This window comes from Diabrotica virgifera, chromosome 5 (genome assembly GCF_917563875.1).
Source record: "Diabrotica virgifera virgifera chromosome 5, PGI_DIABVI_V3a".
Taxonomy (NCBI): domain Eukaryota; kingdom Metazoa; phylum Arthropoda; class Insecta; order Coleoptera; family Chrysomelidae; genus Diabrotica; species Diabrotica virgifera.
In genome coordinates this window covers 77,568,948-77,595,344 of record NC_065447.1, presented here as the reverse complement: position 1 = coordinate 77,595,344, position 26,397 = coordinate 77,568,948, and the positions used below count along the sequence as shown (strand labels likewise).

General features: G+C 33.2%; 1 protein-coding gene across 1 annotated transcript in view; it reads right to left on the bottom strand.

The window, feature by feature from the left end:
• LOC114337621 (probable JmjC domain-containing histone demethylation protein 2C) overlaps window positions 1–26,397 on the bottom strand; it is a 1,249,253-nt gene that overhangs the window by 551,355 nt on the left and 671,501 nt on the right. Inside the window, exons 5-6 of the mRNA XM_050650161.1 lie at window positions 13,275–13,359; window positions 4,587–4,684 (exon numbers count right to left, since the gene is read on the bottom strand). Coding sequence (XP_050506118.1) covers window positions 4,587–4,684; window positions 13,275–13,359 — 183 coding nt within the window. The remainder of the gene's footprint in view (window positions 1–4,586; window positions 4,685–13,274; window positions 13,360–26,397) is intronic.

Here is a 26,397-nt window from a genome sequence, read left to right as displayed (position 1 = left end):
TTTACTTTCGTACCTCTTATGTTGCACAGTAAAATATTCGTTGTCGAAGTAATCCAAAACAGGCGTATGTTCGTGGAATGGCCCATAGGTACACAAAAAGAGCCAGCATGTAAGATCAAACAATGAACAATTTATGATTTCTTAAAACACATTTTAATAATAAAAACAACAAACATTCAAATTAAACACAAAATAATTTTTCCTATTTTGAAAATTTTGTTTAAAATAATTTTGAATTTTCTTTTAAATTTTTGAATTTTTCTAATAATTTTTGTAATCAAATTGTTTACGTTTTTATACTAAGTGCATTGAAACAATAATAAGGAATTAAACAAAAACAATTTCTTCTTTTTATTTTTAAATTTCCCGATTCCCGGGAATTCCCGGGAAATCCAAATTACCGACACCCGATTCCCGGGAAATCGAAAGAAGCCGGGAAAATGGAGCTCTAGGTGTAACCAGGATGATCCTAAGGGGGGGTTACAACTATTGGATGGTCTCTGGGGGGTATGGAATAGTAATGGTGTTAAGCGTATAGAGCTCAAAGTACATACAAATGGGGGGAGGGGGGGTTACAACCCCCAAAACCCTGGTGACGCCTATGGTTTAGACAGATTCATAATAGGAAAGGAAACCTACATTACAAAAATTCCTACCTCACGCTATTAACAGCTCAAATAACCTTACTTACTCTTTCATTAAAAAAAGAAGAATAATAATTGGAAATAGTGGGAGTGTATACTAAACTCATACAATTTTCTGTAATTTATTTCTTCAAAATATTTTTATTGTGTATACCTAATAAATAATTTTCTCATTTTTGTTATCAATATATTATATTATTGTGTAAATAAATAATTATTATTGATTGGCATAAGATTTTTGTTATTAACGCTTGTTTACTCTTAATATAGGCTATGAGTACTTGTGCTTATTTGTATAGTAATTTTCAGCCACGTCTAGTCCTAGTCAAAATGTAACTAACTTTGTAAAAAAATAATTACTAAAATTACTAGACAGTTGTCTCAGATTAGCAAACCGACTATAATCGTTTATTGAGGTATTGTTGATAGTAGTACCTACAGCTGTTATGACATGCGTTCTGTTATGATTCAGTTTTAAATATGTAAGACCATCCATCCATCCAATGGCACTACAGCCCAAATCGAGCCTTGGCCTCCTTCAACAAGCTTCTCCAATCATTTCGATTTACCGCTGTTCTTTTCCATGAACGCGTTCCCAGGAAGTTCCTGGCATCCTCATCGACTTCGTCTTCCCATGTCTTCCAACAGGTCTTTTCCCCTGCATTCTTGCATTTAGCAATTTTCTGGGGATTCTATTCTCATGTATGCAGACCACGTGCCCTGCCCACCGTAATCTCTGCAGTTTAGTGTATTGTGCTAGAGTTGGTTCGCTATATTGCTCGTATATTTCTCTATTATACCTAATTCGCCAGTTGTTATTTTCACTTATTGGGCCCAGTATCCTACGTAATATTTTTCTTTCAAACACATCTAATGGATTGGCAGATTTCTGTGTCACCACCCAGTTTCACAGCCATAACTTACTATGGGCCTGATTATTGTTTTATAGACCTGGAGTTTTGTTTTCCGGTGTACGTCTCGCGATTTGAATATGTGGCCTATCGCGAAATAGGCTTTATTTGCCAGCACAAGCCTTCTATTTATTTCCAGTTCTTCTTCATTGCTTGCGACCAGATTCATTCCTAGGTACGTGAATCTATTCACATGTTCTATATCGTAAATAAAGTGTTGTTGCGCCGGTCTATTTGATCTGGTTTGTATGAGTAGTTTTGTTTTATTTGTATTTATTGCTAGCCCTACTGCTTCTGCACTCTGTTTCAACTCAACGTAGGTTTCTTCCGCTGCACTCATTCTTCTGCTCATTATGTTTATATCATCTGCGTATGCTGCTAATTGGGTAGATTTGTGTGTAAGTATGTTATTTCCGCTCACCGTCAACCGTCTAATTACATATTCAAGAACAAGATTAAAAAGCGTTGGAGCCAGTCCGTCGCCTTGTTTCAGTCCTTGCGTTATCGTAAACGCATCAGTGATCTGTCCTTGAACACATACCTGTGCTTTTGCTTCTGTCATTGTCATTTGCACTAGTCGTATTAATTTTGATGGTATGCCAAATTCTTCCAATATATTAGGTAGAATTGTTTTATCTATTGAATCATAGGCTTGTTTAAAATCTACAAAGAGATTGTAAACGTCCATGTCATATTCCCATGCTTTGGCTAGTATTTGTTTAACTGTAAATAGTTGGTCAATGGTAGATCTATTTTGCCTAAACCCTGCTTGATATTCCCCGATGATTTTTTCCGTGAGACGTTGAAGTCTTCGATTAAGGATGTTTGTGAATATTTTGTATCCCGAACAAAGTAAAGAGATGCCTCTATAATTCTGACACAACAGTTTGTCTCCTTTTTTATGGATAGGGCAGATTATACTTTTCTTCCATTGTTGGGGGATTTTTTCTTTTATCCATATCTCTCGTATTAGCTGGTACATCTGTTGTGTCAAATTCCTTCCTTCTTGTTTGAGTAGTTCTGCCGGTATTTTATCTATTCCCGGTGCTTTATGGCTTTTTTGTATGTGGATTGCCGTTTGGCCCTCTTCTAGCGTTGGGGGTCTAGGTAATTCAATGTCTTCTCCATCTTCCCCCAGCTCTTGTTGTTGTACCTCCTGCCGTGCCTGCTGCTGCCTCTGTTGTTGTACTGATGGTTGTGCCCCTTTGTTTAATACTTCCTTAAAATATGTCATCCAGGTTGTCTTAATTTCGTCCATATCGCTAATGATTTCACCCTTCTTATTTTTGCAGAGGCTAGTCTTCGGTTTGTATCCCTGTCTTAAATGTTTGATAAATTGGTATGCACTACGTGTTTCGTTTTCCTTAAACTCCCTCTCTATGTTTAGTATCCGTTGGTTTTAGTACTTTCTCTTTTTCTGCCTGCACAGTTTATCTGCTCTTCGTCTTTTGTTCTCAAATTCTGTTTTCTCTCTCTAGTACGTCTGAGTATGTAATTCTTATGTGCTTCATTTCTTTCCTGTATAACTTGTTTGCATTTTTCATCGAACCATGTTTCTTCTCTCCGTTGTGTCTTTGTTCCTAGGACTTCTTTCGCTGTGTTTAGTATGATACTGCTTATGGTGTTCCATTGATTTTCTATTGTGGAGTCTGCTCTGTTTTCTTCTAGTAATTTTTCATCCACTGTTCTCTCAAATCTTTTTTGTACCTCAGAGACTTTTAGGTTATCTAAGTTTAGTTTTTCTTGTTTTGGATATTTTTCCTTTACCTGTCGACTGATTTTGCATCTAAACCGTGCCTGTACTAGTAGATGGTCTGAGTCATAGCTTGCGCCACGTCTGCTTTTTACATCTAATATACTCGTCGCCATTCTTTTTTCAGTCAGTATATGGTCTATTTGATTTATTGTGTTTCCGTCAGGTGATATCCAAGTGCCCTTATGTATGTTCCGATGTGGGAAGCATGTCGAACTGATAATCATATTCTTTCCAGCTGCGAAATCTATTAGAAACTGACCATTCTCATTTGTGTCTCTATGCAAACTATGTGTCCCTATTACCCCTATGTACTCTTCTTCTTTTCCGATCTTGGCGTTTGTGTCGCATATCACTATTTTAATGTCGTTTCTTGGTATTGAGTCATAGATTCGTTCTAGATCTTGATAAAAGGCTACCTTAGTGTTTTCTTCCTGTTCATTTGTGGTACAGTGTACATTTATAAGGGTTATGTTAAAGAAATGCGTTTTTATCCTAAGCTTTCAGATTATTTCATTGATGCATTGAAAATCTGTTATCAGGTGCTTCATATTATTATCTACGATAAAGGCTACTCCAAATTCTTTATTTCCTTCATCTTTACCGCTATACAGTATAGTGTGTGTTTTAGTGTCCCGGATACCTTTTCCCAACCATTTAGTTTCTTGTAAAAAAAATATGTAAGACAAGGCCGTGAAATCATCATGTGTGTCATATTAGGTTAAGATTTATTTTCATAAACAAATTATTTTTATATCAAAGCAATTATTTAAAATTCTTTAGTGGGGGGCGCCTCCAACCTTCCGGGAAAAGGTGGAGGATAAAAGGGAACTTTAATAAAAAATTTTTTGGTCAGAGTTTACAACAGACATATAATTATAACAAATATTATATTAGTAAACTGAATTAATATTACCTTGCAACGTAGTATGGTCCCATAGTTTTTTTGTCACACAATTAACGACTTTTACTTGTTACCCTTATTTTTTAAACATTCTAGACTCTAGATTCTAGAGTTTAACATTATTCTTATGAATGACTGAAGTTTTTACCTATATTTTTATCTATAAAGCTGGCATGCGTTTATCTAATAATAATCAAAGAATTGTCTAATATTATTATTATTAAACAAACATAAATTCTTGTTATAGTTATTTTATATTCCATCTTCTTAATGTCTTTCCAAAAATATAATTAAATTTTAACTTTGTATATTTTACATGCTCTTTAACAACAAATACACTAAAAAATACAATTAAGATTGAATAATGTACTTACAGGGGTGGCAGTTTGAGGTGTCTGGTGAAGTAAGGCAGATGAGCGAGATCTTCTTGGTGTTATGCCGACTTTTTCTCCACGCATAATAGATTCAACAACTGAAAAAATAAGGTCATTTTAAGCGATGTTGTCATTTTTTAATCATATAGTCATAGTGGGAACCAAAGAAAACAGTCCACCTCGATATTTGACAGTAAGGAAATTCCGAAACAGGTCGATTTTTATTTTTAAATTTCCATATTTTGATATATATTTTATTCTAGTGGCGTCATCCATCTGGGCGTGATGACGTAATCGATAATTTTTTAAATGGGAATAGGGGTCGTGTGGTAGCTGATTTGAAAGGGTGTTCAATTCTCTATTCAGTAATATAAACATTACTATCGTTATTTATACAGGGTGGCCAAAAAAATAATTTTTGAATTAAATTAATTGACGCAAAAAGAAGAATGTATGTAAGTTATTTAACTCAAAATACATTCTATCGCTGGCGGGAAATAAAAAAATGTTTATTTAGCAAATAAACATTGCTTTTCGCTTAAATTAAATGTTCAAACTGACAAGAGGTAGGTGGCAGGCTGTTTGTGATTTAATTTAAATGAAAAGAAATGTTTATTTGTGGAACAAACATTTTTTTTATATTATCTGACTGCAGTATAATGTATTTTGGGTTAAATAAATTACAGACATTCTTCTTTTTGCGTCAATTAATTTAATATTTAATTCAAAAATTATTTTTTGTGGTCACCCTGTATAAATAATGATATTAATGTTTATATTACTGAATAGAGATTACGTCATCATGCTGAGATGGATGACGTCACTACTATGAAATATATGCCAAAAAATTGCCTGTTTCGGCATTTCCTTTATTCTAATAACTACTGCCAATATCGAGGTGGACTGTTTTCTTTGGCCCACCTTGTATATTATTTATAGAAATAAATGTATTTAGTTTGATTTTATAATTATTTCTTTGGTGGTTATGTAAACAGTAATCAGAGTAAAGCTACTCAAGTAGATGTAGCAGAAGTATTTAAAGAAAAAATAGATAAGAAATTTAAAACACTTAAAACAGAAGTTTACTTCTAAAATTTACATAACAAGTGAAGAATACTACTTGTTGAAAAGTTAGGACATAAATAAGATTAAAGTTCACAAAATGTCGAAACCCAAAAGATTGGAAAGAAAACCCATCTTTGGATTTCTTAGTTCGGAAACAGATTCTCTCTTATTCCCACCTATTCCCATCCTTCTAAAAATTGCGAGGAAAAGGGTGATGAATGTATAGACATGGGGAGTCTACATAGTTGCACTCTACAACATATCAATTCACCGAGGTAAAGATCAACAAATCTGCTTCCTAGTACTCGATACGTGAGTAAAACCGTGGGTAGATAAAAGGCATTATATTTAATTTCGATTCAGAGATCATTACCATCTTTCTATGGACCATTTCGAACTCTTTTGTTCTCATCAGGAAAGCAACTGTAATGATGCAGAGCATCAATTGCAACAGTTGCTTTCCTGATGAGAACAAAAGAGTTCGAAATGGTCCATAGAAAGATGGTAATGATCTCTGAATCGAAATTAAATATAATGCCTTTTATCAAGATTAAAGTTCTTCTATGCTAAGTAATTGTAGTTTTTGAGAGCTACATTATACCAGATTGATTCATTGTTATTCTAAAGTTAGAATTACTTATTGAAAAGCCCCTTTTCCTCTTCTTATTGCGCTGTCTTCTAATGAAGGTTAGCCGTCACTTCTTCAAAGGCTTTCCTATATTTTGCAACGTGAAATATCTGTTTAACACTGAGGTACGTCCAATCTTTGATATTCCTCAACCAAGATTTCTTCTTTCTTCCCAAGGCTTTTCTTTCCTCTATTCTTCCTTGCATGATAGCGTGTAGTAGACAGTATTTATTGTTTCTAAGTATGTGGCCCAGATGTTTTCTGTTTTTTGTTTTTCGATGTTTTTCTTATTTTAATTGTGTTCATACGCTTTCTGCCATGTCCAATTTGTCCTACTTTTGTTTGAGACTCTTGCAGTCCACGGAATTTTCAGAATACGCCTTTAAAGCCACGTTTCGAATTCCTCCAATTTTTTTACGGATTGGACTTTCGAAGTCCAGGCTTCTACCTCATATAGTAGTTACGACCAAACATAACATGCGACGACCATCAATCTGATAGTCATACTCAATTTCTTTCTGAAAAGATTTACTAATTTACTAATAATTATAATTATTTCTGTAGTACTTAGGTATACAGAAATCAGAGTAAAGCCACTCAAGTAGATGCAGCAAAATTATTTAAAGGAAGAATAGTTTACGAGAAATTTAAAACACTTAAAACAGAAGTTTACTCTTAAAATTTACATAACAAGTGTAGAAAACTTCTTAAAAAGTTAGGACAGAAATAAAATTAAATTTCTTTTATGCTAAAGTAATTGAAGTTTTTGAGAGCTACATTATACCAGATTGATTCATTGTTATCCTAAAGTTAGAATTACTTGTTGAAAAGCCCTATATTTACTAACTTCACAATTCTTTAATATTCATCTCTCCGCAGAAGTTGTCCGAAGAAAGTTCCAGAACTTTTGACGCCCGTTAAAATTAGTTTCCTTCTCAGTTGGAAACTTTTTATAACTTTCATGAAGTTTTCCAATAGATTTTCCTTGCCGGCAAAGTTTTTCCATCATAACATCAAAGTTTTATTAATACAGTTAGTGTTGGGGATAAAACCGAGGACGAAGTGTTTGGTCGCTTTTCTTTTAATACTCGATTCCCTTTCTCTCTTTTCGTTCGTTTACATCAAAGAAGAGACCGGCGCAACTTTGTATATTTACTGTTGGTTTTTGATAGACTATTTGATTAACTACAGAGTGGTGGAACTTTTTCACGCTTCAAACGGTATTTACTCATGTAGTACTTTTATTTATATCTAATTTGGACCGAAAACGACATCCATAATCAATGATCGGTAAATTTTTGTACAAAAAGTCTATAATAAATATTTCAGTTGGGTTTTAGAAACAAAATTCACTCCGAGTCACAATCTGTTTTGAGTCAAAATGACGACCGGACCTAGGGTCGTATTTTTAGTAGTAATTGCACGACAGTGACACTTTGACAGTTTTAATTTCACGGCCCGAAGGGGAGTGAAATTATGTCAAAAATGTCACGAGGGCAACAAGTCGATAATAATTTTAGAGATCGAGAGTAATTCGCTGAAATTATTTCATGAATAAAACTGTCTTTTTAAATCATTTTAACTAATATTTTATTGATATCTTCGCCTTCACCAGAATATTTGCTAAAACTGTTTCTTGGTGTTCTCTGTGACAAGTTGTAAAACATTAATTATTGTCATTAATGTTACTGAATGTTCATTTTTGCGTAGTAACGAAGGGAATCTTACGTAATGCTTGACGACGGGATATTATCAAAAATTATCGCTGTAATTTGTATTTTACTTTCTATTGGTCAGAATCTCCTTTGAATGAAATAATCGACTTCATTCGAGCATAATTCGCATATTTATGAAATTTGAAGAAATTCGCTCGAAATCCAATTTTTTGTACTTTTGAATACTGCATGTACGAATTTTTTCGTATACGGCGACTCGAATGAGTCCCAACCATTCGAATTTCGATGCTCGTATACGAATAAAGTAATAATTGTCATTTCAGTTGTCACTGGGTCTGATAAAGAAATGAGGAAAGACGTAAGAAAGTTATAGAAGAGAATAAAGATATGAAGGGATGCGGAGAAAGCTGACAAACAGAAAGAGAAATTTTTAAACTAAAAGACAACCGATGATTGCCAACAACAAATAGAGAAATACTCCTGAAAATAACAGAAACATTTACACTCATCGACATAATAAATTTACGTGCACAGAAATCGGCCCACTTAAAAATTTGGTCATTTTTGATGTCTCATATTTCCTAAACCTGTTGGCCGATTTAAGTGATTTTTTGAACATGTTATAGCCTGATTCTTAAGCAATACCATTGTAATATTATTGTTGCAAAACAGGTAAATCTTCATTGTATACCGGGTGTACCAATCAAGCTGTGTTTTTTTCTCAAAGTTCGCATCACGCTGTGGAATATTCTAGCATTTATAAAATACTTATGTTAAAACCAAACTATAGCCTCAGGTTTTCTTAACATTCTGTTTTTTGATTCATTCGTTTATGTTGAATAATGAAAAAGTTAGGTACTTTAACAACTAGACATGTTCTTCATCGATACACGGTGTTTTTAAATAAGTGCGACAAACTTTAAGGGGTAATTCTGCATGAAAATATAATGACAGTTGGCTTTACAAACGTATGTTGAATTTTTTCTTAAAAACTGACGATTTATTTATTGCTTTAAAACCAGTTGAGATATGCAAATGAAATTTGGTAGGTTCTAAGAGATAGTTATTGCGGATTTTTTACATAAAATTAAGAATTTTATATTCACTATTAGCGTGCATACGGGTAATATGATTGGTCATAGCACACGTACGCGCGCAAATGGTAAATATTAAATTCTTAATTTTATGTCAAAAAATGTGCAATAACTACGTCTTAAATCCCACCAAATTTCATTGGCATATCTCAACTGGTTTTAAAGCAATAAATAAATCGTCAGTTTGTAAGAAAACATTCAACATCCCGTACCTCGGAAACGAAACATTGGCGGACATACGTTTATAAAGCCCACTGTCATCAGGAGCGTCATTTGAAATTTTGTTTGGGGGGGGCAAGCACTATATATACAATACATTATATATGATGTTATGATGAATATTGATGTATTTTTTGTAAATTTTAGTCATTTTTAGGGCCAGGGGGGGGGGGCAAATGCCCCCCCCTGGACGCCCAAATGACGCCCCTGACTGTCATTATTTTTTCATGCAGAATTACCTCTTAAAGTTTGTCACACTTATTTAGACACACCGTGTATTGATGAAGAACATGTCTAGTTGTTAAAGTACCTAACTTTTTTATTATCTAACTTAAATGAATGAATTAAAAAACAGAATGTTAAGAAAACCTGAGGCTATAAATGGGTTTTAATTTCAGCATTTTATAAATGCTAGAATATTCCACAGGGTGATGCGAACTTTGAGAAAAAAACACAGTTTGATTGGTACACCCGGTATACAATGAAAATTTATTTGTTTTGCAACAATACTATTACAGTGGTATTGTTAAAGGATCAAGCTATAACATGTTAAAAAATCACTTAAATCGGCCACCAGGTTTAGGAAATATGAGACATCAAATATGACCAAATTTTTAAGTGGGCCGATTTCTATGCACGTAAGTTTATGTATAGAGAGGTTCAAAATTATGGAATAGATTCATTTTTTCGAGAATCGGCCACTTTGGAGAAAAATCCCGAGACAGGTCGATTTTTTTTTCTAACTTATAATTTTTTGAAGTATATAATAGTGACGTCATTCATTTGGGCATGATGACGTTATCGATGATTTTTTTAAATGGAAATAGGGATCGTGTGGTAGCTCATTTGAAAGGTCATTCAATTATATATTCAGTAATATAAACATTAGCATCATTATTTATACAGAGTGACCAAAAAATAATTTTTGAATTAAATTAATTGACACAAAAAGGAGAATGTATATAATTTATTTAACTCAAAATACATTTTATTCAAATGTATCTTACATCAAAAATAAAACTCGACCTGTCTCGTAATTCTTCTCCAAAGTGGCCTATTCAACAAAAAATTAATTTATTCCATAATTTAGAACCTCTCTGTATATACACGTGATCAAGAAATATATCAGACATTCAGCATCATCAGCGAAAAAGGATAATTAGAGCTAGATATAACCCAAGAAGAAATCAGGGATAGTTAAGAAAACTGAGAAATAATAAAAGTGCCTGGAGAAGACAACATGGTGATAGAGATAGAGGATGTAAAACTTGGATGGGAAACACTATTAAAACGGATTAAATATATATTTAATCTGTCTTGAGAATGGAGTAATCCTATGCTAATAGAACAATGTCATAACATGAATTAAAACGGAACCGGAAAAATAAAATCTTGGTATCCACTGATTACATTATGTGGGTTATAGGAAGCTTTGATTTTTCTCTATAATAAATATTTTTCAGTTTAGGTTCATTTCCAAAAAAACATGTTTGTTTTTCGAATTTGCTAAAGGATTGGCCCATTTCCGATAATTAAAATATCAAAAAAATATAAATTAAATAGATGTATTGAATTGATATTTACAATTTAATTAAATTTTCAACATTATTTACTCTTTACCCTGGAACTCCATCCAACAGAGGGTTTTTTTATTGATTCACACTAGGCAGTGATGATCGATGTGTAGTGAATATTTTGTTTTTATTTTAGTCTGTACCAAATGCGGACCTATATTGAAAATTGATTATATCATAATATATCGGAATAAAAATTTAGTTAACGTTGGAAATTTCAAAATTTAGAAAGTTATAAATTTGTTTAAAAATAAAAATCCCTTGACCTGCTTTTGACTGAAAAAATAAAAAATCACAAGAAGAAGCACTCTTATAAGACCATATACAATACATATATCTACCTACCAGCATCTAGAAACATGTAAAATACATACAATTATACCATAACTATGTAAAAAGTATGTTAATCATGATATAAGTTCTGTTTCCTATTTGTCGCTAACCGTTTGGATTTTCTGATTGGTGCTCACTTGGTCCTTCCTGTCCAAAGTAAAGCCAGATAACAACGAACACACTGGAACAACAGGTAAAGCTTAGCAATTTTTGTTCTTAAGCTTCAATTCATCATTTATTTCGCTCTTTCTTATATGAAAAATTATCCCATAACTCAGTTTCACGTGATGAAGCAGGGATTTCTACTTTTAGATTTGACGTTGTAAGTTAAGTACCAGTGGTAAGGTATGGTATCGAGGATGAGTATCTGTTTAAAAAAGTGGTAAATCCTATCAACTTCTCATAAAATTTATAAATGAAGTAATGGTTAATTAGATACGATTATTAAACGCTTTTCTTTACTTCAATAGTTTGCATCAAATCTTTAGACGTTAATTTGACTGACTTTTCTTCAATGCAAATGAATGAAAATTTGCAGACATACGCATGCATTCGCGGGAACAATACACGAATAGTCAATAAAAAAATTATGTTTATTAATTGTTTAAATAAAAAAAAACGATGTTAATGGAAACTGCTTAAATTATCTTGTTTTTTTCAATGTAGAAACTTGAAGCTTTTACGGATTGTAGCTAATGATATGAACTATACATAATTTCACTTGTTACGTTAATTGTTTACGCTACCTTATATATAAAAATCAATTGCTGTTCGTTAGTCTCGCTGAAACTCGAAAGTGGCTGGACCGATTTGGCTAATTTTGATGTTGAATTATATGTGGAAGTTCAGGGAAGGTTTATCCGTTTTTATTTAGTCATTTTAGTAGTCTCCAAAAATTTTACATCTATATGTATAAGTCTTTTTTTACAGTGTTTGTTGCCATACTCCTCCGAAACGACTTGACCGATTTTTATGAAATTTGGCAGGTATTCGACCGGACTGGGAGTATGATGTTATCTATATTTCATACCCGTACGCCATAAGGGGGTTATGCATGACGCCATAACTCTCACAATAATCACGTGAAAAATACAATATTAAGTAGGCAGACTCCTTGCTGAATTCCGAGCAGAACCATACTAACATTTTTTCTCTAGCCCAATCTGTGTCCGAATTACAATATCTTAAGCCGTAGAAATATTCTGAGGACAGAAGAAGAACGAGCAACCAATTTCATCGAAGAAAAGTGCAACTGTTTAACTTTTGGACTTAAGTTGGGCAAAATATGAATTTTGTAATTTTTCGAAATGTTCAAAAAATATCTCTAAACCGAACTTTTGTGACGAACGGCAAGCAGGAGAAAAGTTCTGAGGCACACGATACGAACAAGCAGCACATTGTAAAATTTTATTTTGTTTATTTTAAGTTTATTGTATACAAAAGTTTGTTTTTATCTATTGGGGCAATACGAAGTCTGCTGGGTCAGTTAGTGCTTCATAAATAAACAATAAAGTTTCATTTTTTTTGCGGATTCCGACTACTTTTCATGTTTGTACATCATATGTTTTATAAATATTTTAATAAACATGACGATATATTTTAATGTTTGAAAAGTGTAAGACTAAAAAGTAAAAAATAAAAAAAAAATGAAAAAAATATTTTTAAGAAACGCTTTTCTTTAGTTACGAATGACTAAAATTAAACATATTATAAAAAATCAATTAAAAAAAAATAAAAAAAATTGAAAAAATCTAACACATTTGTTAAAGAAAAGCGTGGTGCGAAAACCGTTTATTCGATGAAGACGCTTTTCTTTGACGAACGTGTTAGACTTTTTCAATTTTTTTTTATTTTTTGTTTTTTAGTTGATTTTTTATAATATGTTTAATTTTAATTTTAACTAAAGAAAAGCGTTTCTTAAAAATATTTTTTTCATATTTTTTTATCTTTAAAATAGGAAAAAGTTATTATGTACTGCCAATATGATTGCCAACGTTCGATAATCGGCTGTACTGAAATAAGAAAAATGTTTAAAATGGATAGAGTTTCAAGTGGCGATATATGTTCGTAGTCTACATATACGGATTTGTTTTTCTTACCTCCATCTCCAATAAGTCGCATTTGCAGCAACGAAGGATCTTCATTATGTTCTTCTAAAACTGTATCGTCAGTAACTGTCAGGTCCTGAAAAAATAATAAAGGAAAATAATTATAAATTTTCTTACAAATTTTCTTACAAACGTTCTTACAAATTTTCTTACATACAAAATAAATTTTTAAATTAATGTTCACATTTTTAAATGCTTGGTGCATTAATATCAGCTAATAGGCTATTGATTATATTCAAAATAAGATAGCTAAAAGGAACTACAACGTTAACAGGGTTTTATTATTTCATATGAGCAATGGACATCTATATATGAAAAAACCGCGGAGTGCTACCATTTAAAGGGGTGCGTTTTTGAGAAATGGGTGAATTAGTCCCTGGGCACAGGTTACATTAGAGTGAGTTCTATGCACTTTTGGTACAAACATATTTACATAAAAATTGTTCCTGGTTAAATTTCTTATCTAAATATCACTTTTTAAAGTCAATGATACTTTTTTTACAAAAATATATTCAAAAGAAAAAGCACAAAGAAACCCAAAAGAAAGAAATTTTGTTTTTTGTCCCATAACTTTTGTCCACGAGGATATAGGTAGATATTTCTTCTTTAAAATATTGTTTAGTATAGGTAATTAGGATTTATGGTTTTCGAAATATGATTTTTCAAAGTTCTCCACTCACAGCAATTTTGGGCAATTGTCCTTGTTATTTCGCACATATTGTTCTGTAACTTTTTTCTACGTAACTTTAGGTATATGCAATGGTACAGGTAATAGGAATAGAAATCAATTACCTTTAAAATGGTCTACCGTATAATGTTGTACGATATTTTTTTAAAGAGATTATGGTTTTTCAATGTTTTATACTTTTAACGATTTTTTATAATATAATATAAAAATAAAATAATATTATTATATAATATATAATATATTATAATATAATATTATATTATATATACTATATACCTAATATATACTAATACCTAATATAAAAAAATATTATTTTTTACATTTTTTACGATTATTTTTGAAATTTCTCATTATAACTTTTTTTCTTCTACATTTAGGTATATAGTATATTATATAATAAAAAAAGTTTATTTTGTTTACTTTAAAATGGTGTATTACAAAAAATTCTAGGATTATTTTTGATTTTAGGATTATTTTTTAAATTTCTCATTATAATTTTTTTTCTTGTACATGAATATACTATATTATATTGCTCAATAAAGAGGGCTTACTTTCTGTTCTTTAAAATGGTGTACCATCTATATTTAAATAATGGAAACCGAGTGATTCTTTGATATTTTTTTACCTGGATTATTTAAAATTATTTCTTTTACAAAAATTACATAAACATTAGTCTTAGAAAACATCACTTTAGTTAAAATCATTTAAACGTTGACATTTACAAAATTTTCAAAATCAAAGTCCATCTCTTTGTTAGCATTAGCTTCAATATCTTCCTCTGACACCTCAGTTATCTTAGATTTTCCACAATTAGTACCCATGCAGAATATTGAACAACTAATTCATATCTCTTATAACCGCAGTTTTTTGTGCATCCTTTGCTACATTTAAGTACATGCTATTTTTTCAAGCAAAGCTTGTGGTGCAGTAGCTTTGATAGTAAATATTGGTATTAATCCATATTTTGAAGTTTGCCCGGCAGAGTCAAGTGGATTAAAAGTATTACCTTTAAAAAATCAGATTCAATCATAACACACAATCACATAAAAAAAGTTATAATTAGAAATTTAAAAAATAATCTTAAAATCAAAAAGCGTTGCAAGTACTTATTACATTTTGAAAAAGCATATCTTATTCAACAATAATCCTAAATTTTTTTATAATACATCATTTTAAAGTAAACAGAATAAGATTTCTTTTTTATTATATAATATATACCTTAATGTAGAAAAAAAAAGTTATAATGGGAAATTTAAAAAATAATCGTAAAAAATATAAAAACTCGTTAAAAGTATAAACTCTTGAAAAAGATAACCTCTTTAAAAGAAGTCGTACAACATTATACTGTAGAACATTTTAAAGGTAATTGATTTCTGTTCCTCCTACATGCACCGTTGCATATGCCTAAAGTTACGTAGAAAAAAGTTACCGAACAATATTTGCGAAATAACAAGGAAAATTGCCCAAAATTGCTGTGAGTGGCGAATTTTCAAAAATCATATTTCGAAAACTGTAAATCCTAATGACCTCTACCGAACATCATTTTAAAGACAAAATATGTAAGTTTTTTTTATGTGAAGCAATGCCTATACCCATATCCCCGTGGACAAAAGTTATGGGACAGAGAACAAAATTTCTTTCTTTTGGGTTTCTTTGTGCTTTTTCTTTTGAATATATTTTTGTAAAAAAAAGTATCTTTGACTTTAAAAAGTTATATTTAGATAGGAAATTTAACCAGGAACAATTTTTATGTAAACATGTTTGTACCAAAAGTGCATAGAACTCACCCTAATGTAACCTGTGCCCAGGGACTAATTCACCCATTTCTCAAAAACGCACCCTTTTAAATGGTAGCACTCCGCGGTTTTTTCATATATAGAGATTCATTGACCATATGAAATAATAAAACCCTGTTAACGTTGTAGTTCCTTTCTATAGTACATAATCAATAGCCTATAAACTCTACTTAGGATCAAACATTTAAAATCAATCTGATCTACATATTTGTAGTATAATATTTCCTATCGTCTTTCCTTTTTAGGCCTGGATCCCGTTTACCAAAAAAAGCTTATTAATAGCAAGCTGAAAATTTGTTAATAGTTAATAACAAGTTTTTTTGCAATTGAGTTTATAAAGGATTTTGTATGAACCTCCACCATTTTTTAAATATTATGCATGCGTTCACAATTTTCTTTAAAAAAAAAGTTTATTTTATTTGGAGCAGTATTTTATTCTAGAGCAGTGTGAAGAGTCATTATTTACTTGATGTAAAATAAAACCGGTGGTACCCAAAATCCCGACAGCCAAAATTCCGACAGCCAAAATCCCGACGGCCAAAATCCCGACGGCCAAAATCCCGACACGCCAGAATCCCGACACTCCACAATCCCTACATAACAAAATCTCGACATGCCAAAATCCCGACAAGCCACAATCCTCGCATAAGTAAAAATCCCGACGACTACATTTTGAATATTTATCGTTTCCTTTTCAAATGCAGTACCAAATCATATACAGTACTAGTCAAAAGTCCGTCCCTCCCCTCGTATCTTTCGAACGGATATACTTATGATAGTTAAATTTGGAAGGAGGAAATAAACGGACTTAGGATTCTCAACTAGTCATGACAGGTGACGTAATAGTGACAGATGACTTTACAGCGCCACTGTGACCGATAATTTTAAATGGGACCTTATGGCTAGTGATATCTCGTTTAAAAGGTATTCAAAATACCTACTCAGTCATAATAATTTTTTTGGTTTTAAGTTGATTTTGATTTTGATTTTGATGAATAAATTAAATAAATAACACAATGTAGTTTCGCATTTAATTAAAAAAAGTTCAAATGTCCGCCTATGGTTTTTTTTGTCAAAAAAGTTGACGCTTTTCAGTTCTCTAGTAGTTTTTAAGTCAACTTCAACCTTTTTAACAAGTTACCATAGGCAGCAGTTTGAATTTTTATTAAGTAAATGCGAAACTACAATTTTATATTTATTTCATTTATTCATCAAAATGAGCTTAAACTCAAACAAAATTAGTATGAACGAGTAGGTATTTTTAATACCTTTCAAACGAGGTATCACTTACCATAAGGTCCTATTTAAAATTATCTGTCACAGTGGCGCTGTAAAGTCATTCGTCACTATTACGTCACCTGTCATGACTAGTTGCGAATCGTACGTCCGTTTATTTCCTCCCTCCAAATTTCACTATTATAAGTACATATAACCGTTCAAAAGAACCAAAAAGAACGTTCAAAAGAACCAGATCGGACATAGATCTTCAAAACTATATGATCGCCAAAAAGGAAGCGAAAGTAGCAGTAGCAAAAGCTAAAGCAGAAGCGTATTCAAACCTATACGATCAACTTGATACCAGGGAAGGCGAAGCAAAGATAAATAAAATAGCCAAACAGAGAGCAAAGAAAGCAAGAGATTTTAATCAGATTAGATGTATCCGAGATGAAAATAATAAAATACTAATTCACGAAAAGGATGTCAAAAAGAGATGAAGAAAGTATTTTGACAGTTTATTAAATGAAGAATTTGACAGACAGCCTGTGGAGTTAACGGAGACAGTAACAGCAATGGTTACCAGAATAACAAACGAGGAAGTGGCTCTTCAAAAAATAAAGAAAGGAAAAGCAGTCGGACCAGATGATATTCCTGGGGAAGTATGGAGAGCATTGGGAGAGACAGGAATAAGTTGGCTAGCAGGTCTATTTAATAGAATTATGGAAGTTAAACAAATGCCAGACGAATGGAGAAGCAGTATATTAGTACCTGTCTACAAAAGCAAGGGAGACATACAACAATGCACAAACTACAGGGCTATAAAACTACTTAGCCACACCATGAAAATATGGGAGAGAGTAATTGATAGACGGATACGTGAAGAAACCGATATATCCGATAATCAATTTGGCTTTATGCAGGGCAGATCAACAACAGATGCAATTTTCATTGTAAGGCAACTGATGGAAAAATACAGGAATAAAGAGACCAACGCTCATATGATATTCATTGATCTTGAGAAAGCATATGATAGAGTTCCTCGAGAGATTCTGTGGTGGGTACTCAATAAGAAAGGAGTCCCTGGCGAATATGTAAAGATTGTGAGAGATATGTATGAGGGAGTAACGACTAGTGTTAGAACAGGTGTGGGAGAGACATAAATTTCAGGTGAAAGTAGGATTGCACCAAGGCTCGGTGCTTAGTCCTTATTTATTCTCATTAGTTTTGGACCAGATAACAGCGAAACTACAGGGTAGTATTCCATGGTGCCTAATGTATGCTGATGATGTAGTGTTAATAGGAAATAGTGAAAGAGACTTGGAACAAAAACTGGAACAGTGGAGACAAGCTCTGGAGGAAAAAGGTTTAAAACTTAGTAGGACAAAAACAGAGTATTTGGAATGTTCATTTAAAGATGGAGTTACTACAAATAAAATGGTACCTTTGGATGGTGAAATGATTGTGAAAAGCAATAGTTTTAAGTACCTAGGATCGGTATTACAGAGTAATGGAGAAATAGATGGAGATGCATGCAGTAGAATTAGGGCTGGATGGATGAAGTGGAAAGAAGCGAGTGGTGTGTTGTGTGACAGAAAAATTCCAATGAAGCTGAAGGGAAAATTCTATAAAACAGCCATAAGACCGGCTATGATGTACGGAACTTAATGTTGGGCAGTGAAAAAGAAAGAGGAACAACGAATGCATGTGGCGGAAATGAGAATGCTCAGATGGATGAGTGGAGTGACAAAGAAGGATAAAATTAGAAATGAGTATATTAGGGGAAGTCTAGGTGTGGCACCAATTGATGCCAAAATGAGAGAGCATAGGTTAAGATGGTTTGTTCATGTTCAACGTTGAGACGTTAATCACCCAATACGAAGAATAGCTGAAGTGCAGATTCCTGGAAGGAGTAGGAGAGGAAGACCAAAGAAGACCTGGGGGGAGACGATAAGGCAGGACATGTTGGTAAAGGGGATTAACATTGATATGACCCAAGATAGAATTGTGTGGAGAAATGCAATTAGGGAAGCCGACCCCGCATAGGGATAAGGCAAAGAGAGAATGATGAATGAAATGATATAACCGTTCAAAAGATACGAGGGGGGGACGGACTTTTGACTGCACTGTATGTATAGAGTATTGAAATTGAAAAATTAACTACTTAAGTTACGAATAAGTACGGGTACTAATTATTATGTATTTTAAAAGAGAAAATTATTAAACACTGAATTTCATAACTTTATTACAACTGGATTATTTCTTAAAAATAATGCAAAAATTCTTCGCGAATTAATCAGTTTTAATTTATTTCCAAGTAGATGATATATTTTATTTAAATATAAATAAATTTCTAGATAGATACTATTTATTATAGTTTTGAAAATCTGGCGGAATTTTTGATTTGTGTCGGGATTTTGGCCGTCGGGATTTTGGCTGTCGGGGTTTTGGGTGTCGGGATGTTGGGGTAGACCAAAAAAAAAAAACAAATACAATATGATATAAGATAAATTTATATTGAAAACAAAGGAGAATAGGCAACGGTATGACATACCGGATGTCAGAGTCTACGTCTTAAAACATCCACGTCAATAATTACAGGTTAAAGAGGTACCAGAAGCCATCAATGAAGCCTTATCAATTAACGGAACACTAGTGAATAATCTCAGATACTGCGAGGATACTGTACTCAATAAGAACAAGATTGAAGTATTGAAGACGAAAGAAACTACGTTAGAGAAAAAGCGTTTCACATCCATATATAATACAGAATACAAATAACATTTTAGAAACTTAAGAGCCCGCGCAGACTGCAGACTTTTTAGTCGGCCGATAGTTTAGTCGGCTTCTTAATCAGTACAGAGAGGTATGCATCGGTGAATCGGTGTAATGTGCTCATCTGCATACCTCTCTGTACTGATTAAGAAGCCGACTAAACTATCGGCCGACTAAAAAGTCTGCAGTCTGCGCGGGCTCTAATTCTTAGTTGTACGTCCAGCTAAGACTTGTAAAGTATAGGTTCTAAGTTTCATAAATTCTTCGCTTGACATTTATTGTATGTCTTTCTATTTGTTGTCATGACTTTTGCGGTCATGACAACAAGGAAAAACAAGACAAGGACAAAAGAAAAAAAGGAGAGTTGCAAATTAATAACGAATTTATCGAAGTAGGAAACGTGGCCGTTTTCTATGTTAACATTTAATGTATTTGCTCTTCAAATTAACACCTTATCTATTGTTTATTGTTTTTGCAAACACTATTGGAAATAGTGAACGTTCACCTGTTAATTCGCGTAACACAAATATTTGACGTTCTCTTCAATCGTGCTATATCATCCAAACATTGAAATGGATACGTGGGCAGACGAAAAAAATGAATTAACTGTCTGTGCGTATGCAAATAGAAAATATAACTTGGACAGTGTTCAAAAAAAAGTTAGACGACCTACAGACCACGATCTGGTTTATTTGTAAATTGTTGTATCCTCTCAGAAGTTTTGGCACCAATTTTTGCATGTTCACTGGAATTTCTAAGTTTCGTGATGCAATATTTATTTTTAAAGAAAATAGAGATACATTGTAGATGTATGCTTTTGATAAAAGCACGATATCTTTTATAGACCAGGACAGATCTGTAAAAAACGTGTATTTTTGGATGTTAGAGGGCATTCGGATTTTTGCAGATCAAGTTAGGTGACACCTTCAGTAATAATAATTGACTTATGCTCCTTCTCAAAGATGCCCGGAACATTAATAAAAAATTTAAATATTTAAAAATTTCGAAAATCATCGATTTTTTCTGTTTTCTTTGCTTATAACTTTAAAACTGTTCGTTTTGGAACAAAGTCGTACAGAAATAAAATAAAGATAATTGAATTTTGTATGATATACGACTGGTCAAAAATGTCTTACGGTATTACCTTTTCTGCAATATAGCAATAAATACAAAATAAGGGGGCAAAATACGTCTGTTGTTATTCAATGTTTCTTAACCACTTTTGGTGGCACTTATGCCCGGTTGCACCAACAGATCCTAAGCTTAAGTCGAGAATATCATAAGAATTAATATAATATAATTATAATATATTACAATAGGAATACCATAATATAATAATAGATATAATTGATAATAAGGTAAGAATCTAAAATTATGGTGCAACGTAAGTGATACTCAAGGTGGTCCTATCTATAAGTAGAGCTTAGCCAAGCTGGAGCTTAAGATCTGTTGGTGCAACCAGGCATTAGAACCTTAGTAATTCGCTTAGAAAATTCTTATAACTTACTTAAATGGTCTACCAAATTTCATTAAAATCGACCTAATAGATTTTGCATAATAAATTGGCAATGTAAATGTTTTTAAAAAAGTTCAAATTTTTAAAAATCTTTCTGAACAAAAAGAAGACCATTTAGAAGTTGGCTAATTTTTTTACATATAAAGAGGTGCTCTACCTATCTAATACACTTTACAGAATTAAAATCGGATTATTTAAGGGGCCTTAAGTTATAAACAATCTTTTGGCTTACAAACAAATAGCTTTGTTTAATAATAAAAAAATTAATTTTTAGCAATGCAAATAATTAAAACCGGTATAATTTGACTTAAACTTTCAAATGCTGTCAGCAGAATTGCTATTCTACTTTTTAATCAAAAGTTATTCTCGTTCAAAAATTGCAATTTTTCGATTTTTTGAATGTTCCACCGCGTTTATCTCGAAAACTATGCAACCTACGAAAAAACTTGTAAGAACATTTTTTGCTTAGAATTACCCAAGAAATACAAAAAAATGTTTCATTCTGCGAAAAATCAATGTTATGTAATTCCTCAAGTTCTTTGTTTATAACAATCTTATCGACATCCGGATCAACTGTTACCAAAAAATTCGTGTTCTACGGGTCAAAATATATAAAAAAACTTGGGTAAGTCCATCTAAATAAAGGAGCTCGTAGCACCCCCTCCTGGACACAGCACTAATTTGTTTATAAGCCAAAAAATTGTTTATAACTTTAAAACATTGCTGAGGCTGCTTAAATAATCCGATTTCAATTCTTAAAGTGCATTGGATAGGTGGAGTGCTTCTTTATGTGTAAAAAAATTTACAACTCTTTGTATGTTCTAGTCTTTGTTGTGCAAGATTTTAAAAATTTTTAATTAAAAAAAAAAGTTTAGATTGCAAAATTTAGTAAGTCAATTTTAATGAAATTTGGTGGACAATTTTAGCATATTACAAAAATTTTCTAAGCGAATTAGGAAGGTTCCAAGTGTAACCTAAGTGATGGAAAAACATTGAATAAGGACAGGCTTGTTTTGGCCCCTTATTTTATATATATTGCTATTTTGCAGCAAGGGTGTTAAATTAAGACATTTTTAACTGACCGTATCTGATAGAAAATTTAATTATCTTTGTTTTATTCCTATACGAATTTGTTCCAAAATGAATCGTTTTAAAGTTATACGCAAAGAAAGTAGAAAAAAAACGAAATTTTTTTGAAATTTTTAAATATATAATTTTTTTTATTAATGTTCCGGGCATATTTGAGAAGGAGCATAAGTCAATTATTATTAACGAAGTTATCACCTAACTTTATCCTCAAAGATCCGAATGCCACCTCTCACATCCACCTAAAAACAGATCCTTCCTGGTGTATTATGTTTGGTTTCCTAGTTCTTAACTCAAGAAATTACTGTTTATGTTACATGTTTTTTAATCCTTTATCGGCGTAAGTATTTTTTTAAATTCAAATTAGACAATAAATATTTCCACAGTGTGAAAGAATTTAATCCTTTCCACACTTCAAAAATCTTTTACAGTGTGGAAATAGCTACGAGGTTTTACAATAATATCTTCTTCTTACTACTCAGATTTTTGCTATTCAGGGGTCGCTGTTCTTACTTACCCTTCTTGGCAACTTCTTACTGTCCATCGAGTCTTCTCAACCTAAACCTTTTCCCCTCAATCCTCTGCCATGCATTCCATCTTCTCCTCTGTCCATAGACTTCTAACAGCTACATCCTTCGTCCCACATAGTTTTCATCTCTACGTCTACTGTGACCAAAACTTACCCAACTTGCGGTCTTTGTTCTTGAATCTTTCTTTTTGGACTTTAATCATTCCCGATGTTTCCCTAATCAAGTCTTTCCTGATTCTGTCACTTCTCGTCTTCCCCAACATTCACCATAACATTTTCATTTCAGCTTCCTTCCTGTTATTTTCCTGGCTCTTCTCTAAAGGCCATACTTCCCCGCCATACATCAATGCAAATCTCACTACACTCTTGTATATTATTCCTTTCAGCCATTCCGCGACTTTTCAGAGTCTCCCACCCCATCACAGAGTACCTCGCTCATTCGTTTCCAAATAAACCAACCACCCTGTACACAGCAGAAATCGAGAGAATACCGAGAACATCAGCAATGAGAACGTTGAGGTCAATAACTGGGAAAACACTGAGAGATAGAATACCGAACGACAGAATAAGAAATCTCTGTAACATACAAGATATAGTACGGTGGGAAAGACAGAGACGACGGGAGTGGAATCAGCATTTGACGAGAATGGACAACGAGAGAATCGCCCGTATAGCCAGAGATTCGAAGCCAACAGGCAAGAGACCAATAGGAAGGCCCTTTAAAAGGTGACGAGATAGCTAGCAGTCAACATCACAGCTACGAATACAAGCTCAAAATCGGTTAGGAACAGACCAAAAGGCCTAATATAAGAAGAAGAAGAAGCCTGTACACTGTGGGGAATTTTTCGATATACTGTCCCATTGTGCGTTATGTAGGAGCCATGGTATTTAAATTCTCTTACTCGTCCTCGTTTTTCTCCACGTAATTCTGTTCCCAACCATTCCTGTTCCTCCTAACAACATATAATCCATTTTCTACATGCTAACCTTAAGTCCTCTTTCTTCAATAGCCCTTTTCAATCTTCCAACTTTTCCTCCAACATTTATTTGCTCTCCTGTCGATATCATCAGCAAAGAGCATTGACCAAGGAGCCCACTCACTTATATCTTGTCTGTCAGTACATTCATAACAAGATTAAACAGGTAGGAACTCAGTGAAGAGCCTTGACGAAAACCAACCGTCGCGCGTCGTCACTGTAAAACTTTAGGTCAATCCGACACAAGTCCTTACGTTGGTCTCCGCTCCCTCATACAGATTCTTTACGAATCTTACGTGCTTCTCAGGAACACATTTCTCTCTCATACATCTCTTATCTAGGAACTGTGTCGTACACCATCTCAAGATCTATAAATCGCAAATGTAGCTCTCTTTTCTTCTCTCCTTATTTCTCTATCAATTGTCTTGAAACAAACAAAGCATCTGTTGTCCTCCTTCCCGGCATACACCCAAACTGTTCTTCTCTTTTAAATAATAAAACAGTGAAAAGGTTTGTTTTCTATACTTCCATAAAATTTATTATAACTATGTGACTACAGCTGTTTCGGCAGAGGGCCTTTCTTAAGTAATTTAGTTTACTATATGTTTGCCTTTTTAAAGTCTTTAACTGAAGAGGTTGAGGAGTGGGGAGCTGTTTGTCTCGAGTTTATCATTCAGAATTATTATATCTGTATTTTTCAATTTATTAATTTCCATAGATTCTAATAAAGATAGCTTAAGGCCTTTATTTTGAATAACCAAAATTTGAAACTCTTCATTAAAACAATAATTATGGTATGGTACGAAGGTAAAGTGCGTATGTAGAATTGTCTGTTTTTCTATTGTTGAAAGCCTTTTTGTGTTCTGCTATCCGTTTGTCAAAGGCTCTGCCAGTTTGACCGATGTAGTGTTCTTCTCCTATCGATGTCTCTCTCCTTAACTTTCGCTCTACAGTTCTCTCCTAAATTATCGTTATGTGAGACATCAATTTTAGTCCTCTATAGTTCTTACAATCCTCAGTCTCCCTTATCATTCTACAATGATACCATCACACTCTCTCTCTCCATACATTGGACATCATTTCTTCTTAATATATTCTACACGTCATTTGTCAAAAAATATCATCCCCTGCCTCTCCTAAAGCCTTCCAAACCTCCACAGGCATTCCATCGGGTTCTATTGCCTTACCAATCTTCCTCCTACTTATCACCTCGATAACCTTGTCTTTCGCGTTCCCCGGTATTACATTCTCATTTGGGATCCCGCATCCTCTATCTCTATATCGCTTCTGGTGTCTTAGTTTTGCAACTTTCTAAAGTAGCCATACCATACCATCTTTGCTTTATTTCAACATCGGTTGTTAACACGCTTCCATCCTCACCCTTAATCTGCCGTACATGAGTCAAGTCCTTTGATGACCTTTCCCTTGCTTTAGCAATGCTGAATAACCTTTTCATCTCTTTACATTAGTCATATTATTATTATCCCGGTTATTTATAGCGTTCTTCGCCTTCCGGTTCCCAGTTTCCAGCTTCGTCGGTCGTTCCATTCGCCAGGGTGAAGATTCCTTTCCAACATTGCCTTCTGAATGCCGCCAAGCCAGGATCGTTTCGGCCTTCCTCTCTTCCTTATTTCTCTTGGCGTCCATTTTAGAATTTGTTTTGGCAGTCTGTCGTCGTCCATTCTTTCTACATGGCCATACCAAATCAGTTGTCTCCTTTGAATTTCGTCTATGATGGTTGACTTGACTCCCATTACATTTCTGATTTGATCATTTTGTATTCTTTCAAGCCTTGATTTTCTGCCGATCTTCTCCAGAAGTCCATTTCCAATGCAAGTAGGCGTCGTTCCAGGGATTTAGTAAGTTGCCATGTTTCGCATCCATAGAGCACTATACTTTAAAAAATGGAGTTAAAGATAAGATATTCTCTTTGATTAGATAGTTCTCTTGACCATAGCATCGGGTTTAGGCAACCAATCACCCTTTTTCCTTTCACGATCCTTTGCTCTCTCTTTTTCGGTGCGCCCACTCTTGTTGATTGTTGTTCCCAAATATACATATTCCTCACAGTCCTTGATTGTTTCTTGTTCGTTAACTATTAGATCTTCTACTTCAGTCCCGATGCATAAGTATTGCGTTTTGTTTCTATTTACAGAAAGGCCCCACTCTTCATATGTTTGAAATAACCATCTAGTCATGAATCTAAATCTTCCTTATCCGCTGCTACTACGAATTGGTCATCCGCGAAATGTAGAGTATACAAAGTTGGATCATCGTCAAGTTGAGTTCCCATCCCTAAACAAGATCGTCTCCAGTGTTTTAGTGCTTCATTTAAATAGATCTTAAATAGTACTGGGGAGAGGCAGCATCCTTGTCGTACTCCTTTTGTTACTGGAAATTCTTCTGATAAGGTGTTGTTTAATTTGATTTTTGATGTGGCTTTATTGTATAGTTGTTTGACCGCGGCGATGATCGTGTTATTTAAGGAAGATCGTTCAAGAGACTGCCACAGCTTTCTCACAGGAATCGTGT